At 53.9% G+C, this 27,811-nt stretch overlaps 1 protein-coding gene across 1 annotated transcript; it reads right to left on the reverse strand.

The window, feature by feature from the left end:
- Positions 1-1,037: 1,037 nt before the first annotated feature.
- On the reverse strand, positions 1,038-27,045 carry LAPTM5 (lysosomal protein transmembrane 5). The gene is made up of 8 exons (XM_068539338.1): positions 26,822-27,045; positions 11,280-11,373; positions 10,519-10,595; positions 8,790-8,924; positions 7,577-7,699; positions 6,286-6,381; positions 3,737-3,829; positions 1,038-2,452 (listed from the first exon to the last, which is right to left on the reverse strand). The coding sequence occupies exons 1-8, from the start codon at positions 26,906-26,908 to the stop codon at positions 2,363-2,365; spliced, it is 795 nt and encodes a 264-aa protein (XP_068395439.1). The 5' UTR covers positions 26,909-27,045; the 3' UTR covers positions 1,038-2,362.
- Between the last annotated feature and the right edge of the window lie 766 nt (positions 27,046-27,811).

A 27,811-nucleotide genomic window follows, 5' to 3' on the forward strand; every position in this document is an offset into this window, starting at 1 on the left:
AGCCCACGCTCCTGGGCACAGCATTCAAGGCTCTGTTAGGTCTCATTTGGTACTGGGGATGGAGCCCGACTCAGACTGCCTCGTACTCTCTGCCAGCTTCACTCTCAGGCAGCTCAGCCCGGGAGGAAGAAGGCAAGAGGTGGAGAAAGAGAGAAAGAGAAGACTGAAGAATTTGATTCCTGAGTCTAACCACGCCTGACCAGATTCCCTGGATTTTTCGTTTATGTGAGCCAAGAAACATCACGACCACCCTTTTGTTGTTGTCGTCATTGTTTTCAATAAACTTGGTTCACTAAGTTTCCTGTTACTTGCAAGCATCTCCTTCCTGTAAATGCTCTTCTTGGCTGAAGTTAGCCAGGGTGGGCTTGCAGCCAAAGAACCCTGATGTACACAAAGGCTCTTCGTGATCCAGGCGCCGAGACCCTGGCAGCCTCCTCTCCCGCCCCTCCGCACTTGCAGCCACGCTAGGCTGCCTCCCCAGCCTCTCCCCACCTCCACAAGGCCTTCCACATCCTGCCGCTTCAGCCCAAAACATCCTCCCCCAGTTTGCTCACTGCTGCCCCTTCATCCTTCAGACTCAGCTCGGTGAAACCTCCTCCAGGAAGCCTCCTCTGGCTGTCCTAGGTCCCTCAGGCTTTCCCCGTGACGGTGTTGTAATCATCACAGGCTATCATAATCATTTACATACCTGTCTTCCCCTTCCCCAGACGGGGGGTAACTGGAGGCTAGTCTGACCTATTGTGGTCACCCCAGTGCCCAGGGTAGGACCTGGCTCCAGGTGGGTGCTGTCCAGGTGCGTGGAGTCCATGCCTTATCCGGGAGACATCAGGGTGCTTAGAGGGTCCCTGATTTGTGATCAGAAACAGTGCCAGGTCATGACACTCCCTAGCTGGCCATGGCCCCTGTGAGTTTCTGGACTGAACGAACTGTCGTGTGCGTGCGCGTGTGAGTGTGTGTGTGTGTGCATGCGTGTGCTGGGGTGATGGAGGTGGTGTTCCCAGCCCTGGCCATACACCATATTTTAGGAACCACGTCAGCCAGAGAGAAGCGTGTTGCTGCTTTATTGAAACTTCTTCCCCATCACACAAAGCAATGACACAGGGGTGTGGTGGGGAGCCCATTGCACAGCCCTCTCCCTCTGCACCCCCCTCGCAGACCCCAGAGAACCCGCCTCTGTGGCCTCATCTCCACCTTTGGGTCAGCGACCTCGGGAATCCCAGCCCCCAGGGAAGCAGGCAAAAGAGGGGGTGCAGGAACCAAAACCTTCCCTATGGCCCCTCCAACACGAACCCCCCGGGCAGGGACTGTGCCTACAAAGGGTTTGCCTGTTTTGACTGAACTAACCTGTGGATTTAGTGCAACAAATGGGTTTGCCTGATTTCAGTGCTGAATTTCTGCTTGACCACAAGCGTCGGGCAGAACTAGGTAGCCTACAACCTGTCTGGCAACGGATGGGCTGTAGGACAGCCTGACAGCTCATTACTAGAGATGACCGCGGATGAGGAGACCCGTTTCCCAGGACCCACTGCTGTGTGACCACACTGGCTGCGTGTGACTGGTTGTTGAGGATGACAACTCTTTAGCAAAACTATTGTGCGTTTATAGAGACTGATGATTGAAACAACAGTTACTTCCTGGTACTAGCCTTTGAATGACAGTTTGACAACTGTCTGACTGAATTTTCGTTTGAATTAACAATTATTCAGGACTCACAAGTACTGAATTGACCGCAGTGGGCATCCGGTTATTGGACTAGATTGAATTGAATGGTTTGGGGGGCTAATTTGATTTTTTTATTATTGGATTTTATCACTATTCTAAATTAACTGAGGGTTGGCTGACTTAATAATTGTTTAAGGAACTATTGGAAGAAAATGGATGTGTGTATTTGGTGGGGAGGACTAACTGATGACTACTTGACTACATTGCTCTGTGAATTGACAACTATTTACAAACTGACACAAGGGACTCTTTTGTTTGACCACATTGTTTTTCACTGAAATGACAAGTGTGTTTTTGACTTGTCGGCCACTTGGTAAAACGGGTCAAGTTGAGAGTTATTTCACCAAACTCACTGACTTTAGAAAGACCAGTCGTTTAAACCAATGTCAGAGCTGATCAAAAGAAGCTGAGTGCTATTGGACTGAATTTTTGAGACCCAATCATTCAGCCTAAAGGGGATGACCCAATGGTGAGCATCTCCCAGGCCCCGCAGGAAAAGCAGGCCAGCGAGCGGGACACAAGCGGATTGTCCTGAAGTCAGCCAGGTGGTTCACCCAGGCCACAGGGGCCACCTAAGCAAAGAAGCGGATTGCGAGGTAGCTCCGCCCCTCCCAGCACCAGGGCTGGGGCCTGGTGAACGTCAGGCCTCTGAGTATGGGGGTGGTGCTGGGCCCCCCTCTGGAATCTTGTATGGCAGAGACACGGCTTCCTCATAGGATGGCAGGACCACCTGGGAGAAACAGAGAGATGAGGGCTGAGAATTGACCAGATAGGACCACTACCCCAACCTGGGGTTAAGGGGCTCCAGCCCCCACCCCTGGCAAAATGATGTTGATGACGATGATGACGACTAGCATGCCTTGGGTACTTACTACGTGCTAGGCATGGCATGCACAAGACAGATGCGGTTTCTGTTCCTGCAATGGACAGACTTGCCTCTGCCTGTTCCGCATCAAGCCCCTTGTTCTGATAACGACACACTGTTTTCCCTGGGAAAACATTCTCAGTCCAGGTGCTTTCAGAAGAACTGATCAGCCCTCTGATCTGGGGGAGTGGACATGAGACCTCATGTCTAATGGGGTGGTCACTCAAAGTAGAATCTCATCCCCCTGGCAATTGTCACTGGTTTGGCGATAGGCTTGTAACCCAAGCTGGACCAATGAGACATGCTTCTGGGATGTCTTTCTTTCTGCTGGGGTTGCTGAGAGGGTGGGATGTCAGCCTAGGGATTTCGGCAACTATTTTGCTACCATGAGGAAAGGGCTGCCTTTCATCCTGAAAATAAGATCATGTCTGGACATCAGGTCTCAGCCATGCCTGAGCCAGACCTACATTGGACTTTCAAGTTCTATAAGCTAATAAATTCATTTTATTTTTTACGTAGGTGAGGTAGAGTTGGGTTTCTGACACTTGCAACCCAAAAACTTCTTGACTAATACAATCCCCATTTTACAGTTGAGGAAAGTGAGCCTCCAGTAATTTAAACCAGCTGCACTTTTCCCATCACTTTTCCAATCAGCTGCTTCTAAGTACACTTAATCCCTCTGCCTGGAAGGCCCCTTCCCCTTTCCCAGCTAACTTGTACCCGCTGACAGTCTAAGCCTTGGTCAAGTGTCACCTCCTCCAGAAAGCCTTCCCTGACACCCCAGGTGAAGCCAGGTGCCTCCTCTGTGATCCCATTGCCCCTGTGCTTCACACCGAGTTGTAATTGGATCTCTGTGTCTAGATTCACTCTGGACTACACTTTCCTCCAGGACAGGGTGGCATCTTAGTTTTCTCTGCATCCGAAGGGTTGGATATGAGTCCAGGAAAGAGTAAGAAGCAGAAAATGTTTAATGCATGAATGAATGAATAGAATCCTAGACAATCAGAGTGGAAAGAGATCTTCCCATTTCTTCTGGTCCAACCCTCATCTTACGAGTGGAGAAACTGAGGCCGAGCAAGGCAGAGAGACCTGCCCTAAATGATACAGTGAGTGGCAGAGCTAGGACTTGACCCCCCCCAGCAGACTCACCTTCTGCAGCATCTTGGAGCTGCTCCTCTCCTCGGCCGAGTTCAGGTACTTCATGAATCTGTAGCATCTCCACACACACTTGAACATGTAGACCTGGAAAAAAGGCCCAGGTCAGGCTGTGCTTTGTGACCCTCCTTCTCACTGCCCCAGCAGACCTAGGACAGATGCTGGGCGCTTCCTGGAGATCCCCAGCTTACCCTGAAAGGTCAGACCCCTCTTCTGGTTGGAGGGGGCCTCACCTGCCAGTCTCAGGTGTTCCAGGTGTTTCCCTTTTCACTGCCCCACAGACTCATCACAGAAAGGAGCTTTTTAGAGGCTTCTGCACCACCCTCTAGCCTCCCTGGCAATAATCCTGCAGATCCTGCTTCTCTGCCCCCGAGGACTGGAAGCTTACCATCTCCTGAGGTGGCCCCGCCCATCCTGAGACAGAGCTGACAGTGGGAAAGGTTGTCTTCAAAATTGCTTACGATATGTTGTTTTTTTAAAGCAGATTATCCAACAGTGTATGCAGTAGTATCTCATGTTTATAAATGCAGAAAAATTATATGTATGGATGTATATATCTGTCAGATAATGTGAGCAACGGCTTTCTCTTAGCAATTGATGTAAGAATTGGGGAGAAGGGTTCCAGGGTGGGGAGTGAAGTCCCCAGGGGTGTGTTCAAGGAACAATAGCCAGTAAGTCTCTCTCTGCCCCCAAAGGAAGGAGAGCAGGTCTTGGCATCTAGAAGGTCTCTTGTTTTATGGAGCCCCATGATGGGGACTTAAAAGGAGCAGAAATTTAAAAAATGAATTATGAAAGAATGAAGTACGAAGGGCCAGGGCAAAGCAAGTAGGTGAAGGGTAGCCAGTGAGGCAGGGTTGGGAGTCGGGGTACAGAGAGAACTCCCACTGGATGAAGATAAAGAACAGGAGAGGGGTGGGGAGGGACGGAGGTGTGTGGTGGGGTTTGGGCAGTTTCTCTCTAGCAGAGTATATGCCGTAAACCTCCACGTTGGTCCCCCCAAGCCTTCAGGAATGTTCTCTCTGTGCATCACTAATGCGCTTGTGCTAGGTCAGTCCTTTGAGGAAAGGTTAAAAGGAGTGAAGTTGCTTCCAGTTTGGCACTGGGTGAGAGCAGAGACTGCTCAGGGCCTGGGATGTAAGGAGACAGTGATGTCTGGCTACACCACCCACTTAAAAAGAGGGGGCGGAAATGCACCCAGATATCAGAGGTGCTGCTCTCCGAGTGGCGGTGGTTGGTGGGCTGATCGTCTTCTTTCTGCTCATCCGTAGTTTCTAAATTTCTACAGTGATCATATGTTACTTTCACAATCAGAAAAGAACACTTTTAAAAGCCCTTCCTTTTCTTGAGTCGACATCAGCCTCCCTGTGGCTTCCGGCCACAGGGCCCCCTTGTGGCCTCTAGAATCCCCATGAGAGTCCTTTGGGTACTTGGAGGCTGCGATCAGGTCCCCCTTGAGTCATTTCTTTCCCAAGCTGAACTGCCCTGGTTTCCTTGACTCCCGAAGACGGCAGCGTTTTCTTGCCTCTTCACCCTCCCGTTGTGCTGCTGTTTTTTTTTTTTTAATAAATTTATTTATTTATTTATTTTTGGCTGCATTGGGTCTTCATTGCTGCACGCGGGCTTTTCTCCAGTTACGTCGAGAGGGGGCTACTCTTCGTTGCGGTGCGCGGGCTTCTCATAGTGGTGGCTTCTCTTGTTGCGGAGCACAGGCTCTAGGCATGTGGGCTTCAGTAGCTGTGGCACGTGGGCTCAGTAGTTGTGGCTTGCGGGCCCTAGAGCGCAGGCTCAGTAGTTGTGGCACACGGGCTTAGTTGCTCTGTGGCATGTGGGATCTTCCCGGACCAGGTATCGAACCCGTGTCCCCTGCATTGGCAGGCGGATTCTTAACCACTGTGCCACCAGGGAAGTCCTGTTGTGCTGCTATTAATGCACTCCTATCTGTCACCATGTCTCCAAGAACTGGGACCTGAAACAGGACTCTATCCTCTGGGCCTGACTACCCCTGAGAAGAATAAAACCAATCCCCTCCATCCTTCTCATCACTAAACCTCTAGCAATATGACCTCAGGGCCCATCTACATTTTGGTGCCTGAATCACGTAAAGCTGTTAACATGGGCAAAGCAAGACTTAGGGTGTCCCTTTCACAGGTGAAACCCAAGACCCAGAAAGAAGTGACTTGAAAACCAACCACACAGCTAATGAGGGGAGAGCTGGGATTCAAACCCAGGTCTTCCTGAATCTAATCCCAGACAAAATAACTCCTCCTTCCCCTGGATCAGGTCTCTCTGAGTCACACATTAAGTCCCCGACCCCTGAACACAGGTGGGTCTTCGCAGATCCACTTGCTCTAAAGGGGGCGTCCCCGAGGATCCCATGTGTGGGCAGAGGGGCTGGTGTGGGGAGGGCTGGAGTTAGGAGCCAAAAGCAGGGGTGGGCAGTGGTGGAAGACAGGCTTCCCTACCTCCTAACAGTCTGGCATGGTGGGCCCGGGGCAGCTCAGCCTCTCCACCCCTCCCTGAGCCGTGGGGCAGGGGCCACTCACCTTCAGGATGAGGACAGTGATGAAGGCGATGGAGAAGATGATCATCATCTTGATGAACTGGTTGTGAGCCATACCTTCCTGGCTGGGGAGGTAATTCTGCAACAGGTTTGGGGGCCACATCAGTGTCTCTGGCCATAAGGAACTCTAACAGTACCCACACATCGAGGAATAAAAGCCAGCTCTCCACGCACACAGGAACGTGCTGTGGCACAGCCATTATCTTGGCCCAACCCTTCAAGGGCCCTAGGAGGCCAGTACCACCTACCATCAGCCTCATCTGACAGGTGGGCACACCCAGGGAGACAGATGCAGCTGATGCCTGTCCGGATGGCCCTTATCTGGCTGGTGCCCCCATCCCCCAGCTGGTGGTGGGCCACACCCGTGTCCTTCTCTGGAGGATAGTCTTGGTTGACGGAACCACCTAATCCTGAAATACCTGGGAGGTACGCCTCCTCCCCGAGGGGCACCTCATAAGCAGGACTGGTTGATGGAAGCTTCCTGCTCTGGTGGGACAACTGCTGTGGCATTTGCAAACATGTGCACACATCCTCTGACACTCCTCCCTCGAGTGTGGGCTAGATCTAGAGACTCACTTCTCACAAATAATAGGATGTGGCAGAGGCGAGTGTGACCTCCAAGACCACAGGGCCGTTTCCTCCTTGCTCTCTCTCGGATACTCACCGGGGGAAAACCCACAGCCATGACATGAGGATGCTCAAGCAGCCTTATCAAAGGCACACACGGTGGGGAACAGAGCCAAAGATCCCACAGCCACGCCAGTAAGCCAGCTTGGGATTGGATCCTTCAGACCTAGTCAAGCCCTTGGCATCCACAGCCCCAGCCCCATCTCAGGTGCAACCTCAAGAGAGACCCTGAGTCTGAACAACCCAGCTAAGCCACTCCCAAATTCCTGATCCTCAGAAACTATGTGAGGTAACAACTGTTTATTGTTTTAAGTCACTATGTTTGGGGATCATTTGTTAGACAGCAATGAAAACACTAATACCATTTCTGCACTGCAGTTCATACTCCAGGGCACCCTCTGGGATCCAGCAGCACTACTTCTAAAGCCACATGTCTGCCTGGCTTCTTCCTCTTGTCTAACTTGCTTCCCTCATTCCTTTCAAGTTTCTTCCCGAGAGCTCTCCTTCAGGAAATCACTCGCACAAGAATCCCTCTCTAAGCTCCACTTTTAGAGAACACAACCTAAGCACTGAGGCACAGAGAGGGAAAGCAACTTGCTCAAGGCCACAGAGCCAGTGATAGGAGCAGACCCTCAGCCCAGACTCACCATGTGGTTCATGGACTTGAAGTTGAGATAGGTGGGCACTTCCATGTAGGAGCTGCAGAGAGTCAGGATGCTCAGGCAGAAATCCAAGAGCTGCAGGGTCATCAGTGGGACCTTGGAGGGGCCCTTTGGAGGAAGAAGACAGACCGGCAAGTCAGCCCCAACCCAGAGGCCCAGGTACCACGGGGCACACAGTGGCCCCTCAGCTTGAGAGACTGTCAGCCAGAGACATCGACGACTCTCTGGTCCATGGTACCCAGAAAGAAATTGAGGTCCATTTCTCAGACGTTCACACCATGGGCTGGTGCAAACCCAGGACCTGAACCAGGGTCTCCTGACTCCCAGCCCAGGGCCTTCTATAATGTAGCTCCTCAGCCTCCTCAAGGACCACAGTCAGGGGAAGTGTGAAAAGCAACTTTGGGGAACTGCGGCTGTGATTGGCACCAGGCGTCGCGGGCAGTCCCACAAAGGATGCTCACCATCCTTACCTTCCCTCCTTCAATGTGGTTACAAAGGAGGGACAAAACAGGGGCTGGGGAGGGAAACAGGGCATGTCCCCTTTCCTATGGTGTAAAGTCACACGTGGCTGGCATTTGTTCCGTTCTTACCACATGCTGAGCACCTTGTGCACGCTTTCCTCATGTAATGCACATAAGACACATTGATGAGACATGATCTCAAGACACATTTTTACAGGAAGAAACGTGGGGTGAGGGACTTCCCTGGTGGCGCAGTGGCTAAGAATCTGCCTGGCAATGCAGGGGACATGGGTTCGAGCCCTGGTCCGGGAAGATCCCACATGCCGTGGGGCAACTAAGCCCGTGTGCCACAACTACTGAGCCTGCGCTCTAGAGCCCACGAGCCACAACTACTGAGCCTGCGTGCCACAACTACTGAAGCCCGCGTGCCTAGAGCCCGTGCTCTGCAACAAGAGAAGCCACCACAATGAGAAGCCCGTGCACCACAACGAAGAGTAGCCACCACTCGCCGCAACTAGAGAAAGCCCGCACATAGCAACGAAGACCCAACGCAGCCAAAAATAAATAAATAAATAAATTTTTTTAAAAAAAAAATAAGAAGCGTGGGGTGACTTGGAGGAGCTCAGGGACTTGCTCAAGCTCACCAACTAGAAAGGGCCCTGGGGGCTCCCACGCTCACTGGCCTGGGCTCCTCCGCCTCCCCCGCTGGCCGGCTGTGGGACATGGGACGTACTCACCGCCCGGCTGCTGCTTCGGGAGACAAACTTGAGGTAGGCGGGCAGCTCGATGTAAGAGCCCAGCAGGGTGAGCAGGCACAGGAGGAAATCCATGATTTGCAGGGACAGGAAGGGCAGCAGGTACTTCTCCCGGTTCTGAAAGGCAGGCCCGGCATGGTCAGGGGTCCCTTGCAGCCTGATGGCTCCACGGGCCCCCTGGCCCACAGTTCCCTTCCGTCCCGGGGAACTCGGTGCTCTCCTGAATCACCTGTGGGGCTTGGCTGAGGTCACCCCATGGGGATCCACATGCCTTCCTCTGAGTGAGGCTCTGGGCGTGGGGAGAAGGTAAGGCCCAGGCCCTGAGGGTGAGCAGTCTTGGCGTCCCAGGAGACACCGGGAATAGTTCCCATCTACAGAGATAAGCGCTTGGGGGCTCCAGGACCAGGGTCTGCCTCAACTCGCTCTTAAGAACCCAGTGACGAAAGACTTTGTGTCCATTTGACAAATGAGAAGGGATCAGAGAAGACTTCCTGGAAGTGGGGGCACCAAGGCTAGAGCTGGAAAGAAGCAGGAGGGAAGGGGAGGGTATTGGTGGCAGAAGGGCTGTCATGAGCCAAGGCCCAGAGGGGGAAAAAACTTGTGCTGCTTTAACAATGGGTCTTGCCTCTGTGTAGGCCACCCCCGGGGATGTTCAGTCATAGTAAGAGACCCTGGGAGGCTGAGGCTGAAGTCCCTCTCCTTCAGCTGAAAGCAAGTGACCACTATGACCGGTATAAATGCGTAGGAACCCACAGTTGGGGACAAAAATCACAGAAAGGGTGGTTTCGTGGTTTCTCACGTGGTTGTCTAAAATCACTCAGGAGGCAGCCGACACAGCCCAGACTGAAGCTCAGAGGCTTCAGGGGCGACCTGATCCATTTTCCTAGCTGTACCATTTGTGTTTCTGCATGGACCACCGGGAACCAAGGTGAAATCACTCCCTGCAATGTAGGGCTCCCGAGAGAGTAGCGTTAGCCAGGGAGTGAACAGTGGCATTTCAGGCAAGGTGGAGACATTCCAAACCAGCACCAAATCACCATCCCATCCTGCTGGCCCTGGGAGTGCCAGCCCACCACTGTCTGCCCAGGAAGGATTCTCTTTCCCAGGTCTGCTCTCATGGCTATGTGGCGGGGCCCTGGCTTGCTGCCCTGCTGGGGGCCAAGGGACAGACAGGTTCCTCTCTGCAGGAGGTTGAGCCACAGCCCGCCTCTCTCTCTCAACCGCTAGCTGGATGGCACTGAGCTGGATGCATTTACACCCTCCCCTCTGCTCCTCTCGCTGATTTCAAAACCCACTGCTTTCTCCCATCTACCTAGACCTCAAAATGACCCTTCCTTTTTTCTCTACCAAATGCCCGGCCACCATTTGCAGTTCAAGAGGATGTGGGTTGCCAGCTAGTTCAGCCAAAGTGTCAATGATCAGCAGTGGCCACAGCCGGCTGTGCACACCCTCGTGCATGGAGGGTGTATTTTCACAGGGAACCGAGGCCTCCGACCTGAGGGATCTGGTGCGGAAAAGGGGGTTTCCAAAAGGTAAGTGTGAAGATCTCTAGGGTGCAGTTTGGATCTCCTCCAAATACCCACCTCCCACCTCTCAGCATCCAGTGCTGCCCACATAGTGGGTATGAATAGGAGGGAGCAGGAGGGCAGCTGGGCCTCCTTGCCAGCCCGCAGATCCTGGCTGCCCTTCCCCTCCCCGACCGGGCACTCACCTTGACCACGCCGATCAACAGGCTCAAGCTGATGATAAAAAGCATGGTGATGAGCAGGAAGCTGGAGATCAATTCCGCTGAAAGGCAAAGAGAGCAGTGAGGGGCCCAGAAGTGCTCCCAGGAACCCACACCTGGGGTTCCAAGGACCACACTTTGGGAACCACTGGTGTGGGCACTATGCCAGTGAACCAGAAAGCCCAGGCCCCACCTTCCTGAAGTTCTCAGTCTTGACGGGCAAACAGAACAATTCAGGTAACACAGGACAGTATAACAGAGGGTGCAGGGTGGGAAGGGGGCCTGGGGTCTGCTTTAACCGGGATGAGGTGGGGGAAGGCCTCTGAGGAGGTGACCTGTGAACCGAGTGACCAGGAGTCCAGATAGGGACCCGAGACAGGGCCCAGCTTGGTGGGGTCAGTGCAGCTGGAGCGTGGGGAGTGAGGGGGAGCGTGGAGGGAGCTACGAGGTGTGGGAATGCGGCCAGAGAGGTCAGCAGGGGCTGGAGCTCACCGTGAAGAGTTGCGATTTTATTCTGGGGGACGGGCTGCCATTGAGCAGGAGAGTCCCGCTGTCACCCTTCTAAGCTGATTAGGTTTGCAAAGCGCCATCCTATCTGCTCTCACACCTGGAGACTTCGGTGTGAACAAGTGGAATTTCTCCATTTGCAGACGTCAAAAAGGACAAGTGGCAGAGCCTCAACTCCACCCCTAGCCGGTGCCCTTCCCCCTGCCACCCCACCCCACTTCGGCTTCCCCTGGACCTACCGATCCTGAGGTAGCCTGTCTTCGAGAACTTGCAGGAGGCCTTGCCGTGGGCCACCTCCACTGAGTGCTCAATGAACAGCAATACACTCATGATCTGGGGGCAGAACAGAGCATTAGTGAGCCGGGGCCCGCACAGCTCCACCACCAACCCCTCCCACCCCGACGGCGTGCAGTCAGGGCCTGTGAGGAGGGGTCCTGGAGGAGATGGAATGCGGGTCAGTGGGGCATCCCAGGTAAAGTGTGGCCTGTACAGATAGACAGCTCAAGCTCGTAGTTCCTCCTTCTTCCTCTTCCTAGCTGTGTGAGCTTGGGCAAGTTACTTGACCTCTCTGTGCCTCAGTTTTCCCATCTGTACAATGAGAATAATACTGATAGCTACCTAAGGAGGCAGATGTGAGGAGTAAATGAGAACATCCCAGGAGAGCACTTAGAACCACACCCAGTTATCCATAAAGCGATAACTGTGACTACTGAAGGTCAGGCTTGAGGAAGTGGGGGAGAGTGAGGGCTCTCACCAGTGACTGGGCCCCTGCTCTGCACCCTCTTTTATAATGACAAGTTCTGAGCATCATGGGATCTTAGTCACAGCATCTGAGCGTCACAGAACTTCAAGTTCTTGGGATCATCAACACAGGCCTGGGAGCATCTGACCTGTGAATCCCAGACCCCATGGCCCCTCAATCCCCATATGCAAAATGGGGATAATAATAATACCTGTCTCATAAGGTTGTAGGGGAGCCAGATGGGATAATTCACTTAGAGTACCTGACAAATAGTAAGCGCTCAATCTATGCTATTATTATTGTTACTATTCCCTCTAGACTATAGGTTCTAGGTAGGGAAGGACTCTGTCTCTCTTGTTCACTGCTCTAGCTGTTGTAGATGAATGAACAGAAGGATGGATGGAGGGATGGATGCATAAACGAATAAACCCTATTCCCTCAGGGGACCCTTGCTAAGAATGACAGAGAAGGGGCAAATCTGATGGGCATGAGTGTTGCCATGGCCCTGGCAATAACTGAAGTCCAGCCACAAAACTGCAGTTTGAAAGGACCTTGGAGGTCACCTTACCCCTGCCCTCCATCTTCTAATGCAAGAATACTGTGCCATGCAGCCTCTACTTAAATGCTTCCAACCACGGGGAACTCACAATCTTCTGTGTGTCCATGTCCTTACAGCAAGGCTTGCCCCCACCATACACACACACTTCTCCAGATGCCATCTGCCCACACTGCCAACAGGATGTCTCCTCCCTAGTAGTGGATGTCCTACCTCTATTAATATGGCCTAAGTTTACACTGGCTTTCTAGGCGGCCCTCCACTAGTAACTGACGCTCAGCTGACAAGCAACTAGACACCCGCCATCTGTTTCCCCCTAGCTGATTGTGTGGGGTTTTTTTAGCTCAGACATAGGTTTCAATTTGTCTTCCTACCATATTACATCCTGTTTAGGGGGCAGAAAGGGACAGCAGAGAAGACTGATGAGGAGCTGGGCTCCAGAGTCAGAGATGGATTTGAATCCAGGTCATTACGTGACCTTGGGCAAGTCACTTTACCTCTCTGAATTCCCTCATCTGGAAACTGGCAATCACTGGATTTAATAAGGAATAAATTGCATTGTATTTGCAAAGCACTGAGCTTGGAGGCTGGCAGTGGGTACTCAGCAAGTATAATCTGCTTTTGGCTGGTGTGAGCTTACGTGGGGCAGTCGAGCAGTACGGTGAGGAGAGTGCCAGGGGGCTGACAGTGACCTTGCTCTAGCTGCCCCCTCTACGTGGTGTGGGGTGAACCAGAAAGGCTTTGTTTCACCAGGAGAGTGGAAAACAGCTCAGAGCGGAAAGCAGACATGGCGGGGGCTGTGGCTGGTACCCACAGGAAACAGCTCGGAGAGAGAAATGCAGCTTCCTCATCCCCTAAAGCCTGGAGTTCCAGCCCCTCTTCTCCCAGTTTCCCCTGTAATGAGGGAGAGAGAAAAGGAGGCAGATGACGGTTCAGTCCAGGACAGAACAGGGCACCCTGAAAGACTGGGAGCTCTGGGGCTCCCTGGGGTGTGCCAGCAGAGCACAAATGAGTCGCCGCAGCTGGGCTTAGAAGGGCACTAGCATTTATCAGCCGTGGCACAAGAAGGCTTTTGAAGTCCCAAGAGTCCAGGATTGTCTGAGATCTAGAAAGAAGCTCAGAATCAGACAACCCCAATGTCCAATTGCTGGAAAGAGCCTCTGCCCACTTATTTCATAAGTTCCTTCTGCTTGTTTTCTAAGCTCAGAGAGGTTAGGTGGCTTGCCCAAGGACACACAGCAAGTTGGGGACAAAGTGGAGACTGGAGTCCCAGTGTCCCAGTGCTATCCTGATGCCTTCCCACACACCCCACTCCCCAAGTCACCTCAGAGCCCTGCTAGCCCCGACCCCAGAGGGCTCAGATATTTCAATCATGTGCCTGTCAACAAAACCTTTTGCACACACTACTCTCTATTTCTTGATTTCCAAATTATATGCATGTGCTACTGTCTTGGTTTATAATGAACATCATAAAACACACATACCAAAAAAATCCAGAAATGAATAAAGAACATGATTGACAAATTTAGAAAATCTAATATTGTCATTCTGAGACCCCAGTGGTCACCTTGGGTATCACCCCACTTTGGAGACCAGTGCTAACCCACAAACCACTCTCCAGATCCTCAATTCTGGCCCCAAACATCCCCCACAGCCCTGCCACCAGGTCTGCAATCCTGCCATTAGCGTCCCAGCTACCCCTCTCCAACCACCCCTCCTGAATATCCTGGGACCCCAGGAAGGGGAGGGAAGAGGAGGGACATTTGTACAGCCTGACTCCATGCCAGGTTTGCCACCCACCCCATCCCAGTGATCCTCCCAAACCCAGCCGAGGGACTGTTCTTAATGCTCCCACCCGCATATCACAGATGGGGAATCAAGGCTCAGAAAGGTCCAGTAATTTGTCCAAAGCCTCCCAGCTGATCACCTGTAAGGCCACGATTCAAACCCAGGCCAGTGGGTCCTGGATCTGATTCTCTTCCCCCCTCCACTGTCCTCCCAGCATCTCCCAGCCTCCTGGCTCTGCCTGAGGCCTGCCCTCCTCGCCCACTCCCATGTGGGTGCCCAGCAGAGTCAGCAGGGCACCCACCTCCTCGTCCCTCTGCCATCTCCTCCACCTCCCACAGCTTGTGCAAGAAGCAGCAGCAGACACCAGAAGCATTTCTGCTTTTGTAAAAACCACCTGTGTTTAAAACCAGCCTCATCCTTTACCCCATTTCACCTTCTCAACCGTCCTGTAGAGAGAGGGAGATAATTCTGTCCCCATTTGCCAGACGAGAACCCTGAGGCTCACCGAAGGCAGGAACTAGCCCCAGGTCACAGAGCAGGGCAATCTCAGAGTCTGACTCAGACCCTCTGCTGGCCCCTAACCTTCAATGGAAGACACTAGTCCCCGATCCAGGAGAAAGATAGGCGTCTCAGCTCCCTAGGAGATGGGGTGGAGAGGAATTGACATTTCTTGTGCACCTACTGTGTGCTTGGACCTGTACACACAGGCTTGCACCACCATCTCCCAAAACCCTGCAAGAGAGGCAACATTTTCCCCATGGTATAGATGAGGAATGGAGGCTCAGCAAGGAAAATTCACACGCCCTGTGTCACACGGCCTGGCTGGGATGTGAACCCTGTTGCCTGGGTTCCCAGGGTCCAGGCCCCACTCAAGGCTGAGTGGTTGCTCTGGGGCCCAGCCCTGGTCTCACCCACCATCTGCCCACTCTCCCCCGGCAGCTGACCCCCATCCTTGGACACCCGCAGCTCAGAGGACAGCAGCTGGAACTTGAGGCCACTCCCACTGCCTCACAGCTGTGTAACCCTGGCCAGGTCCTGGCTCCTCCCTGGCCTCAGTTTACCTCCTCCTGTCAACGTGGAGAGTCGCCCCTATTCGCACTGGAATGATTGAACTCCTGCCAACCGCAGTACATCACACCTAGGCTGCCCAGGGTCTCCCACCCCGGAGCTGCACCCCGCTCATCAGAAGGCCCTCACTGCTCCACCCAAGTCCCCAACCAAGAGCTGTTTGTAACTCCAGAAAGTACCTGGCTTACCTATAGCATAAGCTGGGAGAGGCCAGGAAACTCCAAGAGTCCAGATTTCCCAGGCCACCTGGCCCTCCCCTTCCCCTCACGCCCCTGGTTTCCACCTGGACACAGAGCTGCCCTCTCCCTGAGCTCTGAGGACCTGCCTGGGCCATGACTCATGCCCTCCTGCGACAGGAACGGGGCTTCTCTCCTCCCACAATGCCCAGGCAGACGGCATTCACTCGCCCAACTTTTCCTCCATAATAGTATCTTCTCACTCACTGTACCTTAATTCCACATGGTGAGATCACGTGGTTAAGAGTCAGGGTGCTGGAATCAAGTGGCCCGGGCCCCAACCCCAGCTCTGTGGCCTTGAGCAAGCCACTAACCTCTATGATCCTCAGTCTCCTCATCTGGGAAATGGGGATAATAAATGGACCTGCCTCGTAGGGTTGCTATCAGGTCAAATGACATGCCAGCACCGAGCCTGGCATACAGCAAGCGCTCCATCAGTGCACACTGTTGGGCAGGTATACACTTGCTCCCTCGTTTATTCATCAGTAAACACTCTCTGAGCACATACTGCCTCCAGGCCCTGTCTGGGAAAACCACTGACCCTGGCCTAATGGTGTCACAGTCCCCAGGGGAACCCTACAGCTGACCAGTGTGTTCAGAATCACAACATGGGACATGCAGGGGGCTCAGGGTCCCTGATGAGGGAATGATCACAGCTGTCTGGAAGCCTCAGGGAGGGTTTCACAAACAGGAAAAGCTTGACCATGGCTTTGAAGGATAAGTCGGAGTTTTCCAACAGAGAGGAGAGAAAAGCATTCCAGGGAGTGATCGTCGTGTGTAAAGGCTCAGAGCCAGCAGTACAGACCCAGCGAAACTCAGGGAAGAGGCAGGGAAGGCCTCTTCCCTGAAAGAGGGGATGTCACCGGTGGGAAAGTGAAGCCCAGAGAGAGGCAGTAGCCAGCCCAAGGCCACACAGCGAGCGTGTTGCAGAGTCAGAATCAGCCTCAGTCCTCCTGACGCCACGCCAGGGCTCGGGCTGCATGACCGAATCAGTCCTGGCCACGCTCAGCACACCCACTGCCACCTCCGCCCTCCATTCCCCTTTCTTACCTCTTCCCTCGGCTTCTCCCTGGTTTCAGTTCTCATTTTCATCCCCTCCCCGTCTCTTCTTTCTCAATAACAAACACAACTTCCCTAAGCTGAGCAAAGGAGGAAGTGGCTGGGAGGCCAGGAGAATTTCTACTTGTTTTCCTGGTGGCTCTGAGAAGCAACCAGCAGCCTGAGCTGAAATAAAGGTGGCAGCAGTGGTAGGAGGAGAGGAAGAATCAGGGAGGGTGGAGGGATGGCAGCACTACTGAACATGGCCGTGGCCGTAACGGTGGTGACGCCGCAGCTGAATGGAGTAGAGATGAGGGTCAGGCGGGACTGACAATGGTGACGGTGCTGGGAGGCGGCACTGGCTGCCCTGTGGCTGCATTTGGCATGCTGGCGACAGTTAAGATCCTCTGGGCAGTGATAATAGAGGTGGCGGTGGATGCTGCAGGGGTGGTGGTGACAGAGGTAACCGCAGGGCTGCTGGGAAGCGGTAATTAACTGCAATGACCGTAAGGCCATGCTGTTGCTGCTGCTGTTGATGGCAGAGGTGATAGCATGTTATGATGGTGGTGACACCAGATCCCCTGGCTCTGGGGATCCAACACCAGTTCCTGGTCCAAGAACATGGTCCCACCCTCTCGGACCTCCTGGGGGGCTTAGGACCCACCCTCTCGTAAGCAGGCAGGCAGAAACCCATCCTCTGAGCTTCCGAGGGGGGTAAAATTTACAGGGAGACCCAACGCTCAGTGAGCATCTACTATGTGCCAGCCGGTGCGTGGACACTTTCCTGTCTGTTAACTCCACTTCTCGTCACAAGTCTGTGAGGTCAGGACTGTTTACCCACTTACATCCAAGGAGAACAGGGACTGTGGGTGCCTCGGCCGAAGCGGCACAGGGAGTAGGGCCTGGGCTTGTCCTCAACCCTCCCCGACAGAGATAATGCCGTTTGCACAATGGGAAACAGGTCCCAAGTGCACAGCCCTTCCTGCCCCTCTCCCCTTCCAGGGCTACTCCACCCTGACCCTACATCCTCTGGCTCTGGTGGCCTAAGAACTCAAGGACTCCTGCACACTCAGACTATTATTATTATTATTATCATTACCCTCCTCCTCCTCTTCCTCATCATCCTCATTGCCCCCACCCTGAAACTCAGCCCCCTCTACCTCACCCACCCACCCTGTTTTCCCTGGGGGGGTCCCCTGGGGCTGTCTGGCGAGAGGATGGGAGAAAAGAACCAGATGTGTCAGCGTCAGGAGGAAGCTCCCCTCCCCCAACCCCACCCCACACTTCCTGTCACAGCTTATCGGGGGCGACGGCATGGGGATCATTCCCCCGCCCCTGCAGCACTATCTCCCCAGCCACCTCCCCAGCCGGCCCAGATAAACATCACGATGCACCCCCCCTAAAGCCAAGGCTCAGCTGCTGCCCCAGCCGGGCTGCCTTCACCTCCCTGGGAGCCTGGCTCCTGTGGAGGCTGCGGCTCTGCTGTCCTCCCTCCCATCCCCGCCCCCTCCTACTATTAATTGCCCCCCCCAACCCTGCCTGGCCCCTTTACTCCTCTGTGCCTCAGTTTCCTCATCTGTAGGCCAGAGAGAAGGCTCCACCCACTAGCAAAGCTGCAGTGAGGAGCACATGAAGTGACATATGTCTGCTACCAAAGATGATGATTCAGAAAGATCGAGTGACCAGCAGAAGCACTTGGTGTGGACTCCAAGCCACGGGTCCCCGTGGCCATTGTAACAGCCCACCCTGGAAACAACCCCAATGTCCTCCCCCAGTACAACAGGCCAAATACACTGTGATATATTCATGCAGTGAAATACTATACAGCAAGGGGGAAATGAGCTGGATACACACGGCCACACGGAGGAAGGTCACAAACGCAATGTTGAGAGAAAGAAAGAGCCCATGTTGTGTAATCTCATCCCTGGGTGCTTCTAGAACTACGTGTGTTGGAAGAAGTCAGTGGGGGTCGCGTATGATGAGGTGGGGACACCAGGGGCCCTTGGGGGCTGGTCCCATCCTATTTCTCCATCTGGGTAGAGGTTACCTGGCTGTTCACTTTGAAAAAGGTCATCAAGACGTGCACTTATATAAATTATGCATCAATAAAAGGTTTGCAAAAGTAAAATAAAATCGAGATTGGTTGCCACCGGGTCAGACCCTGGGGATTACAAAGATGGATCAGGCTGGGCCAAGCCCTGGATGAGCCTCCGGGCCTCCAGGCCAGACCACGTGATCCCCAGGACCCCAGCAGGTTGGGGTGGGAGCTGCCCTGGGTTGGGGGGAAACGCTGGGAGCTTGGGGTCCAGGAGTTGGGGCTCCAGGAAGGCTTCTGAGAGGCAGTGAGTCTTAAAGAAGATTTCTCCCAAAGGGCAGTGGGAAGGGTGTTCCAGGCAGAGGGAACAGCAGGAGCGAAAGCAAAAGAGAGTGAGACGCCTTTAGGAAACTGCAAGAAGCTTCTCTTGGGGAACTGTGACTTGGGCTTACCATGTGCCAGGCACAGAGGAGGCCCCCAGGAAATGGTAGCTACTGGGTGGCTGGGCCAGTGGAGGGATGCAGGAGATGCTAGGGGGACATGTGGTTTTACAGGGATGTGACTTTGGGGTCAGCAAGGGTGGGAGAAAGAGCACCCCAGGCGGAAGGGACAGCTCATACAAAGGCCAGGAGCTGGCAGAGAACACGGTTCAGATGGCGCGTGCCAAGGTTCATCACCCTGCAGGGTGGGAAGTGCCAGGACGGGAGCAGCTCGCTCTGGCACCACGTCCAGGAAAGCCAGTGTGTCATCCTCTGAGCCCTGTCCCTTGCCTGTGCCCCGCGTGTGACAGCCCAGCAAGGCCCGTCCTCTGCTCTCTGCCCTTTGATCTTTCAGACCTGCCCCCATGAAAGAAGACAGGATGGCAAGCATTCCCCTGAACGAGCAGGCACTAAGGGCAAAATTTCTGGCCCAGTGAATCCCAGTGGCTTCTGCCATTCTTGGTGGGGGAGCGGTGGTCATCCTTTATGGGCACCCATTTGGGAGCTCAGAGTCAGCCTCCAGGCTTGGTCCACACCCCCATCCTCCTCCACTTCTTGAGTATCTAGAGAAGTACCCTGCACCCCCCAAACAATCCCCATAAAACATCAATCCTTTATTTACCTTCAGGGCAAAGGCCCCCACGTAACAGTAAATGTTACTATTACTGGAGCATTTAGGAGAGGCCAGGTCCTCTGAACACTGACACGCACTCTTCAGTCCTTCGTCCTCGCCTCAGCCTTATGAGGCAACTTCAATTATCATTCCCATTTTCCCCCCGTTTTGCAGGTGCCATTGAGACTGCATCTCTGCATGTGGGCTCCGTGTTTCTAAGAACGAGGTTCCCCGGATATTACCGTTGAACCCCACCCGGTTGCTGCCAAGAAGCCTGGCCCTCCCCCACCGCGGTCTGGAGCAGCAGTGGCGGAGCCTGGGCCCCGAGCAGGACACCTGGGCTCTTGTTCTTTATCTACCCCGGGCTGCAAAGTTGCTTGGCCTCAGTTTCCTCTTCTGTCAAATGGGGGCTCCAGGGGTAGCTACAACGTGTGGGGCACTCGCTGGGTGCCAGGTGTGCCTCCCACCTGGTTTCCTTTGAGTCTCTGACCTTGCAGGTCATAGTTATTGGCCCCCAGTTGACAGGGGAGGACACTGGGGCTCGGGGAGGGGGAGGGACACGCTGGGGCTGCAGCAGGGCTGAGGGGTGGAAGGTGGGAGCCAGTGCCTCACTCTGTACAGCTCCCTGCTCAGCTTCCTGCCTCATTAGGGGTTCTGTGCACCCTCCCCTTCCCCCGCTGGGGTGCGGGTCCCCTGGGAGACCAATGCAGGCCTCATAGTGAGCTCAGAGCAAAGTCCTGGTTCTGGGCCACTGCCCTGGGCTCAAAATAAAAGCCTCACTTCCTGGGAGGCTCTGGACTAGGGTGGTGACCAAGAACCTCGGCCCACCCAGGCCCTGCCTTCCAGCCACGGGGCCGGGTCTGAGTGGGGTCCCAGCCCCTGCACCAGCCCCTGGACCCTCCCCCAGGTTGGTGCCTCTCCCAGCTATGGCCCTCTGACAGCAGTGGGTCCCTCTGACCAAGGTGATGCCCGATGGCTGGAACCACCATTCTCTACCCCCCATTCCCAGAAGCCCCTTATTTCCCTTCCCTTCCCTTCCCTTGGGCCTGAGAACAAGGAAGTGGGGAGGCGATAAGGCCCAGCTTGGGGTCTGGCCTGTCCTGGCCCACCTCACACAGATGACTGGCCACCGTCACTCGGCCCACCAGGCCTGGTGCAGCAGGAAGAGCCCAACTTTGCCCCCAGAAGGCCCTGCGTGTCACCCCCCATTGGCCCAGGGGGTCCACTGGTCCTGTCGATGGCTCCCACATTTTATAAGCTAGAAGGCAGAGTGCACACCCCAGAGATGGGGAGCACAACTGAGTTCCCACCAGGGCCCCTTGGCCAGGGCACTGGGGAGGAGCCACGATTCCCACCCTACCCCACATGGGGGCATCAGGCGTGAAGGCAGAGGTTCTAACAGACAACCTAACAGTTGGGACCTATTTTTAGGCCCCAAACAGATGAGCTCCTGAGAGGGGAGTGGCCTCTGGTCACGTCCCACAGCCCACACTGGGCATTCGCCTGCCAGCCCTCCTCTCCAGTGGGGTCACATCAGCTCAATACCTCAAAACAGTCACCTTGAGACAGGGACCACTGGCCCCATTTAACAGAAGAGAAAATTGAGGCTCAGACAGCAAAGGCACCTGCCTGCTCAAAGTCACATCATGAGTGAGTGATAGAGACGGGTCTGTGATCTTTTCCATCCCAAAGTGGAGCAGAGAGAGAAGGGCCACTGGAATTCTGAAGAGGACAAGCAGGAGGGCTTCCTGGAGGAGGAGGCTTCCCGTGAGCTGGACCATAAAGAAGAAATGAAGACTGGGTGACAGGAGGGCCTCTCAGAGAGACAGACAGACCACCCCTGGGCCGTGGGCCAGGTAAAGAATTCATTTGTTCACTCGCTGGCTCATCCCACACACCTGGGTGCTGGTAGCTGAGGCCTGGAGCAAGCCCTTCCCCCACCTCCCTGTGTGACCTGGAGCAAGTCAGGGACCCTCCTGGGCCTCTGTTCACTCATCTGTGAAATGAGAGAACTGGGTCAAAAAGAGATCCATCCGTCTACCATGAAGCCTGAAAGCAGCCAGGCATTTGGTCCTGTCTTATCCCTGCTGACCTATGTAGCCTCCCCCACCACACCTCACAACCATCCCGCCCTCGACCCCAGCTCTATGAGCTTCTCCGTGCTTCCAGAGCATCACCTGGCCTTTCCTGCCTCCACGCCTTTGCTCTCTGCTCCCTCCACAAGCTTGCCCTGTTTTCCCCAACATTCCCAAGCAAAGTCCTGCTCATCCTTATCACTCCGGCCTCCTCCCCAAAGCCCTTGCTGAATCCCCAGCGTCCACCCCAGGGCTGGGCTAAGGCCTCTCATCTGTGCCCCTATAAGAGCCAGCACTGTCATCCAGCAACGCCATTATCACAGTTTTTCCTTGGCAGGTTGGAATCCCTAGAGGGCAGAGGCCAGGAATGAGTCAGGCCCATGTGCTGGCCTGGGGCTGGGCACAGAAAAGAAAGACATGTTTGAGAACAAATCTGCATTCGCTAGAGGCTCCTTTAAATAATGGAGGTTAAGTGCTTTATTATTAGCAGTGCCTCAGACACGGAGCCTGTTGCCAGCCCAACTGTAAATCAAGTGGTCAGACCCCAGAGCGCTGGTAGAGAAAGTCACTTCACAGTGGAGAAACCTGACAAACACGACCTCAGCCAGGTGATCAAGGTCAACGTCAACAGTGATAAGACATGCGGAAGTACACACCCTTGATATGAAGTGCTTAGAAGGGCACTTTACCTCTGTGGTCTTCCTCCCAAAACACATTGCCCAAGTCTAACCATGAGAAAAGCACCAGACAAGTCCCATTTGATGAATATTTGACAGAATACGTGACTAGCACTCTTCAAAACTGTCAAGGTCATCAAAAACAAGGAAAATCTGAAAAACTATCACAGCCAAGAGAAATCTAAGGAGGCGTGATGACTATATATAACGTGGGATCGTGGAAGAGAAAAAGGACATTAGGGAAAAGCTGAAGAAATCTGAATAAAGTATGGACGGTAGTTAATAATAGTATATCAATATTGCCTCATTAATTGTGACAAATGTGCCATATTAATATAAGATGTTAACAATCAGGGAACCCAGATGTGGGGTATACAGGAACTCTGTACTATACAATTTTTCTGTAAATACAAAACTGTTCTAGGGCTTCCCTGGTGGCGCAGTGGTTGAGAGTCTGCCTGACAGTGCAGGGGACGCGGGTTCGAGCCCTGGTCTGGGAGGATCCCACATGCCGCGGAGCGACTAGGCCCGTGAGCCACAATTGCTGAGCCTGCGCGTTTGGAGCCCGTGCTCCGCAACAAGAGAGGCTGCGATGGTGAGGGGCCCGTGCACCGCGATGAAGAGTGGCCCCCACTTGCCGCAACTGGAGAAAGCCCTCACACGGAAACGAAGACCCAACACAGCCATAAATAAATAAATAAATAAATAAATAAATAAATTTTTTTTAAAAACTGTTCTAAAATAAAACATTTATTTTAAAAAGTAATACATGCTTGGGGCTTCCCTGGTGGCACAGTGGTTGAGAATCTGCCCGCCAGTGCAGAGGACACGGGTTCGAGCCCTGGTCTGGGAGGATCCCACATGCCACGGAGCAACTGGGCCCGTGAGCCACAATTACTGAGCCTGCGCGTCTGGAGCCTGTGCTCTGCAACAAGGGAGGCCGCGACAGCGAGAGGCCCGCGCACCGCAATGAAGAGTGGCCCCCGCTTGCTGCAACTAGAGAAAGCCTGCACACAGAAACGAAGACCCAACACAGCCAAAAATGAATAAATAAATAAATAAATTTATTAAAAAAAAAAAAAAAAAGTAATACATGCTCATTGTACCAAATACAGAGAATACAGAAAAGTAGCAAAAAATTAGAGCTTTCACAACCTATAACCCAGAGACAAGCCATGGCCAGCATCAGTCTCATTTCCTCCTGGCCTTGTTTTGGTGTATCCTGTTGCTACAGGGTTGAAATCACCACAGGTTTAAGCTTTTTATCAGACAACGAATTTCTAATGGAATTCCAGGCGCTTGGAGAGGAGAGGTTAGGGAGGGAGATATTTCTAGGCAAAAGGGTCTTCTGGGTTCCTATCTCCTGCCATTAACTTGGGACAGACATGCTTTGGGTTGCCAGACAAACCAGAACCAAAGAGGCCAATTTACAAAAGTTCTCTGACTCCTCTATGTGTGCAAGTTGGAGTCAGAAAACGTTCATGAACCAGGGAATCCTCTACACAAACCCAGTGAAATGCTGAGGAAGGTCCTCCAGCCATTGGACACGGAGGTCCTCCAGTAACAACACCCCGATGACTCAATAAAGTGGGGCATTGTCTCAGGATGCCAAGAGCCCGATTTAACCCTCCCCAGAGGGGTCCAGTCCACGAATAGCTCTCCGTGTGCAGGGCCGTCGCCCATGACTGGCTCCAGATGACGACCGATCTGGGTGATCAACACATCTGGATGGCAGCTTCTCTTTTTCCATCCAGATGTTCGAGGCCCTGACAGCACACCTGCCACCCAACTGCCAGGCCACAGGGAAAGCCCCCAGGCCCTGCCCTTTCTGGGAAGGAGCAGAGGCCTCTTACAGAGGGAGCAGGAGGACGACCCTCCACTGGAATCAATCAAGGACTCCAGCCCAGAGAAGACCGCCCGGGCCAGTTGTACAGCTTCCAGGCTTTTCTTCTGTTCTCCTGCCTTCGGCCCTAGAACATCCCATGGCTCCCCATGACCCACATTAAAGACAGTGGTTCTCAACTGGGAGTGATTTCACCCCCAGGAGACATTTGCAATATCTGTAGATATTTTTGGTTATCACAGCTGGCGGTGTGCTACCGGCATCTTGTAGATAAAGGCCAGGGATGCTGCTAAACATCTTACAATGTACTGTTCAGTCCCCACAACAAAGAATTCTCCAGCCCCAAATATCAATAGTGCCCTATAGTGAAGGCCCAGCCTCCAGCTTGTCACTCCAAATCCCTCCCACCTCCTGCTCCCCAACCTAAAGCCTCCAGGTTAGTCTATGTAGTGTCCCCTGCACAAGCCACTGTCCTCAGCCTCCACACCTTTGCACACCTATCTCTACCCCATCCATACTCCCCACAACCAAACTCTACACCTCTGCCAGTGACACCTCCTCCAAGAAGACTTCCTTGATCACTTGTCCACACATTCTCCAGCTCTTTGGGCAGGAACTGATGTCACTTAACTGTGTACAGGTGAGGACCTCAGATGGCATGATCAAAAAGAAACCGCAAGAGTCACAAAGCCCAGGGTTTGCAGGGCAGACTCGGGGCCCAGCAGCCTGCAAGTGGATTTGACTTGGTCTGCACAGGGATTTCTCTTTTACCTCAGACCAGTCATCAACATGGAAACAGCAGAAATTGTGACATAAAAGCCTCTGTTTCCTGTTTCTCCAAATGTCAAAAGAGCGGCTGCTGGGGCCCACATTCCTCCATGGCAACAATCAGCGGAAACAGAGAGCGGCCGCCAGAATAGACCCAGAACAGGCTCTGCAGGCCACGGCAAGGTCCATCTGCCCCACTATGCTCACTTACAGGAGCTGCCTGGCCCCTGGAGGCACTGGAGTTTGAGACCTCTGAGCTGGTCCATACCCTCTTGTCCATCATCTTATAAAGGAAAACCTGAGGCCCAAGGGAGCAGCTTGTCCAAGGTCACATAGCCAGTTAGTGGCAGAGCAGGGGTAGGGACCCAGGGGCCTGCTTCCCACGGGGACACCCCTGCTTACTACACTGTGTTTCCAAGAATGTTGCACAATCTCAGAGCTTGAAGAGGCCCTAAGGACTTGGTCTGGGGACAGTCAAGTGCCATTCACTCCTCTCAGGAGCACTCTTGCGTTGGCAGAAGCTAGGCAGAGCAACCTCTGAGCCCTGCCCAAAATCAGTGTTCTGGGGTCTGACTGCTTGACTTACAGGTGTGCTGGCAGCAGGCTCCGTGTCTGAGGCACTGCTAATAATAAAGCACTCAAATACCTGTCAAGCACTGCTCTGTGCCTTGTAGATATTTACTCCCTTGATCCTGAGAACAACCCTATCAGAGAAGTATTATTCTCATGCCCATTTTTTAGATGAGGAAACGGACATTCAGAGAGGTTAAGTAAGTGGCCTGAGGCTGCACAGCTAGGCACTGATGAGGCCAGGATTTGCACGCAGGAGTCTGTCCAGAGGCTGTGCACCGAACACTGAAGAGCACCAGCCCTCCGAAGGCTGGGCTCTTGCCAACAGCCCTGCCTGCTCTGCGTGCGGCAGGAAGCAGATGCAGCCAGGTCTGAGAAGTTCACAGCAGCCCACCACAGTGTGCCAGATTTAGGCTAATTTTGAGGAAGCCCTTCCAGGCTCATAAAAGAACTGTTAACCACAGGCCCTGAGTCACCCTGGGAGGAAGGCCCCCGGGTCTGGGGGAGCTGGGTGTGGCTTGGAGCTGTGGGCTGGGGGGATAGTTCTGGACAGGGCAGAACAGAGCCCCAACCTTCAGCCACCAAGACAGAGGGGGAGCCTCTGGCCCCAGGAGCTGTGACTCGCCCAGAGTCACTCTGAATTAATAAGAGACAAGCCTCCGTACCCGGCTGTGCACACCAGCCTCCAAAGGGGGACCTCTGGGCCCCGTTCCTCCTCGGCTGGGCCCACAGGCGCTCAGGCCAGGCCAGGCACCCTGCTCATATGTAAGCTAACAGGACACAGCCCCCTCCCTCCCCTCTGGAAGCACAAAGGGGAGATTCGCGCTTCTCATCCCCTCCAGTAGCCCAGGCCCCAGGGGAAGAGTCGCAGCCATGCCTGTGACCTGACCCCATTTCCTGACAATGATCCCAGCTCACATTTCTCTCAAGATTCCTGGCTTCCAAAGCACTTTCACATCTGCTGCTCCCTCCGTTTGTACCTGGATGAACTTGTGGCTGCTAAAGGTCCCATTTCACAGAGGCAGAAACTGAGCCTCAGAGAGACTGTGAGGTATGTTTGCTTAGAACAAGGACCCCTCCTCCCACTCCTGCCACTGCTGCAGGGTCCCCTCCCCCGCTTTGGACAGAGAGGGAGCCCAAGGCCCGGAGCAGGGAAGGGACTTGTCCAGGGTTCCAAGAGGAGGTGGTGAGCAACGGTCCTCCCATTCGAGGGGTCTCCATAGATCGGGGCCACCCTCACACGCACACACGCACACACGCACACACAGTGTCCCGGGCCGCCTGCACACTCACCACATGGTAGATGGCCAGGGCAGTGGTGGCGATGCGAACGTTGAAGCAGCAGCAGGTCTGGCGGATGGCGGCCGCGCGGGGGACCATGGTGTTGCCTCCCCTCCTCCGAGGCGCTGACAGGGAAGGAGCCAGGAGCCTGGAGCAGGGAAGGAGCCAGGAGCCTGGAACAGGGCAGAAAAGGGAAAGCTGCGGGCGCCCTCCTCACTTCCTTCCTGCCCCTCAGACAGGCAGGGGTAAGGGCGTCACAACTGGGGCGGGGCAGCTGGGAAGGGCCCCAGCTTTCCTCAGAGCACGGCAGCAGGCCCCTGCCACTCGCAGGAGGGGCTTCCCTTACACCGACGGTACCTACCATTTGCCAGGCCTGGGGTTTAAGCAGTTTCACCCATGCCTTGCTTAGAGGATGCTCACCACCACCCTTGGAAGCAAGGACTGTTAGCAATCCCATTTCCAGATACAGACACGGAGGTCCAAAGAAGTCAAGGCATTCAGCCAAATCACACAGTAGTCAGTGCTGGTGGCAGGATTCAAACCCAGGTCTGTCCGGCTGCAAAAACAGCTATTGTCTAGTGTTTCCTACATGTTCTAAGCACGCTCCTGAATCCTCACCTTTAATCCTCTAACCACTCCTTTAATCCTCTCCTCAACCCTTTGAGGGAGATACTATTAATATCCCTACTTTACAAATGAAGAAACTGGGTCACAGAGAGGGGAAGTGATTTGTCCGAGGTTACACAGTTAGCCCGTGGAGGAGTGGGGATTTGAATGAGGGCTTGACTGGTTCTAGAAGCTGTCCCCTTGGAGCTGGTGTTTTCTTCACTCTACCCTGAGCCTCAGAGAGAAGCATGTCTTCCTGAACTCTGTCCAAACCAGGACAAGAATAATTACTAAACAAGTCCATCAATGTGCGTCAGGCCCTGGGCTAGGCTCTGCCCACAGCTGGGTCATTAATGCATCACAGCAATCTGGGAGACCTGCCGTCAAGCCCCCCTT

This window comes from Eschrichtius robustus, chromosome 3 (assembly GCF_028021215.1).
Source record: "Eschrichtius robustus isolate mEscRob2 chromosome 3, mEscRob2.pri, whole genome shotgun sequence".
In the NCBI taxonomy this organism is placed as follows: Eukaryota; Metazoa; Chordata; class Mammalia; order Artiodactyla; family Eschrichtiidae; genus Eschrichtius; species Eschrichtius robustus.